This window comes from Plasmodium gaboni, chromosome 13, assembly GCF_001602025.1.
Source record: "Plasmodium gaboni strain SY75 chromosome 13, whole genome shotgun sequence".
In the NCBI taxonomy this organism is placed as follows: Eukaryota; Apicomplexa; class Aconoidasida; order Haemosporida; family Plasmodiidae; genus Plasmodium; species Plasmodium gaboni.
In genome coordinates, this window is record NC_031493.1 from 924,659 (window position 1) to 926,122 (window position 1,464).

The 1,464-nt window shown below is 18.2% G+C and overlaps 1 protein-coding gene across 1 annotated transcript in view; it reads left to right on the plus strand.

Annotated features, from left to right (window-relative positions):
- Positions 1–1,160, plus strand: part of PGSY75_1325500 (hypothetical protein) — a gene marked incomplete at both ends in the record, with an annotated part of 2,348 nt that extends 1,188 nt beyond the window's left edge. The window contains 5 exons of the mRNA XM_018787315.1: positions 1–364; positions 438–480; positions 568–713; positions 819–951; positions 1,094–1,160. The exon at positions 1–364 is cut by the window's left edge and continues 1,188 nt beyond it. Coding sequence (XP_018640057.1) covers positions 1–364; positions 438–480; positions 568–713; positions 819–951; positions 1,094–1,160 — 753 coding nt within the window. The remainder of the gene's footprint in view (positions 365–437; positions 481–567; positions 714–818; positions 952–1,093) is intronic.
- Positions 1,161–1,464: the final 304 nt, after the last annotated feature.

Consider the following 1,464-nt stretch of genomic DNA (forward strand, 5'->3'; position numbering starts at 1 on the left):
GGGAAAGAATATATTTTAGAACAAATAAAAGGAACTGACCTTGAATTAAATTATTATGAAAATGGTTATACATTTTATAATAATATAACAAATATATCATATGATATATTTCATTTAGAAAATAAACAAGATAGACAATTCTTACAAAACATATTTCATGAATCCAATATTTTAAATGTTCATGGAAATGTTGGAGAATATATAATTAACACTGCTTTTCAAAAAAAAAATAAAAATATTAATCCTACAAATTATAGTGACAACATATCTATTATTCTAAGTGACTGTGTCAAAAACACAAACTACATAAACAAAAATATTGAGCTCAATAAATGTGATAATATAACATCTCTACATAGAGAAGGTACCACCCAAAAAAAAAATAAAATAAAATAATATATATATATGTATATATATTAATATTTTTTTTCACTTAGACATTTTGGAAGAACTAAATAACATGTACCTAAACAATTTAAAGTAAGGCCTCCCATCCTCAATGTATATATTGTTAACAATGAAACGTTTAAATATATATATATATATATATATTCTTTTTATTTTTAGGTTTGATTTAATTATATATAACATAAAAAGTAATATTGTCTACCGAAAAAACTCTTATATAAGTATTTATGGAAAAAGGCACATTGTAACCTTCAAAGGAATATACAGTTTTTTAAATTACATGGCAGATATTTTACAAAAAAATGGTAATCCTCTAAACATGTACATAAATAAATATATATATATATATTTATATATATATATATATTTTTTTATTTATTTATTTTATTTTATTTTTTTTTTTTTTTTAGGCTTGCTATTTATAACAGTTGAACTGTCAGCCGTAGACTATCACAAATTTTTGAATATAGTCAAATGTGTATTTGAAAATAAGAAGAAAAATATATCTATCATATACGAGAATTCTTGCACAATTGAAAATAAGTAATATTTATTTAAAAAATATAAAATTTGTTCTTTAGGAATAGTGATATATATATATATATATATATACATATATATATGTTTGTCCTTTTTTCTTTATATCATTTTTTTTTTTTTTTTATATTTTTCTTTGTCATTTCAGCATATTATGTATTGATGAAAATGCATGGTATATGAGATCAGTATGTTTTAGGTTGACCAATTCGTGAACCGTATATGCCACAAAAGAAGTAATACATTAACATTTGAAAATAATACTATATATATAAATATATATATTATATATAAATTTTTTTTTTTTTTTTTTTGATATAAATAAATATATATATATATATATATATTTTTAATTTATTATTTTTTTGTTAATTTTTACATAAAATTTTATTTTACCACTGCATATGTGCATATAAAAATATATATTATATAAATATTATATATATATATATATATTTTATATTATTGTAAACTTGCAAAACAAACTTTTATATTTACAAAATATATTTTTTTTTTGTA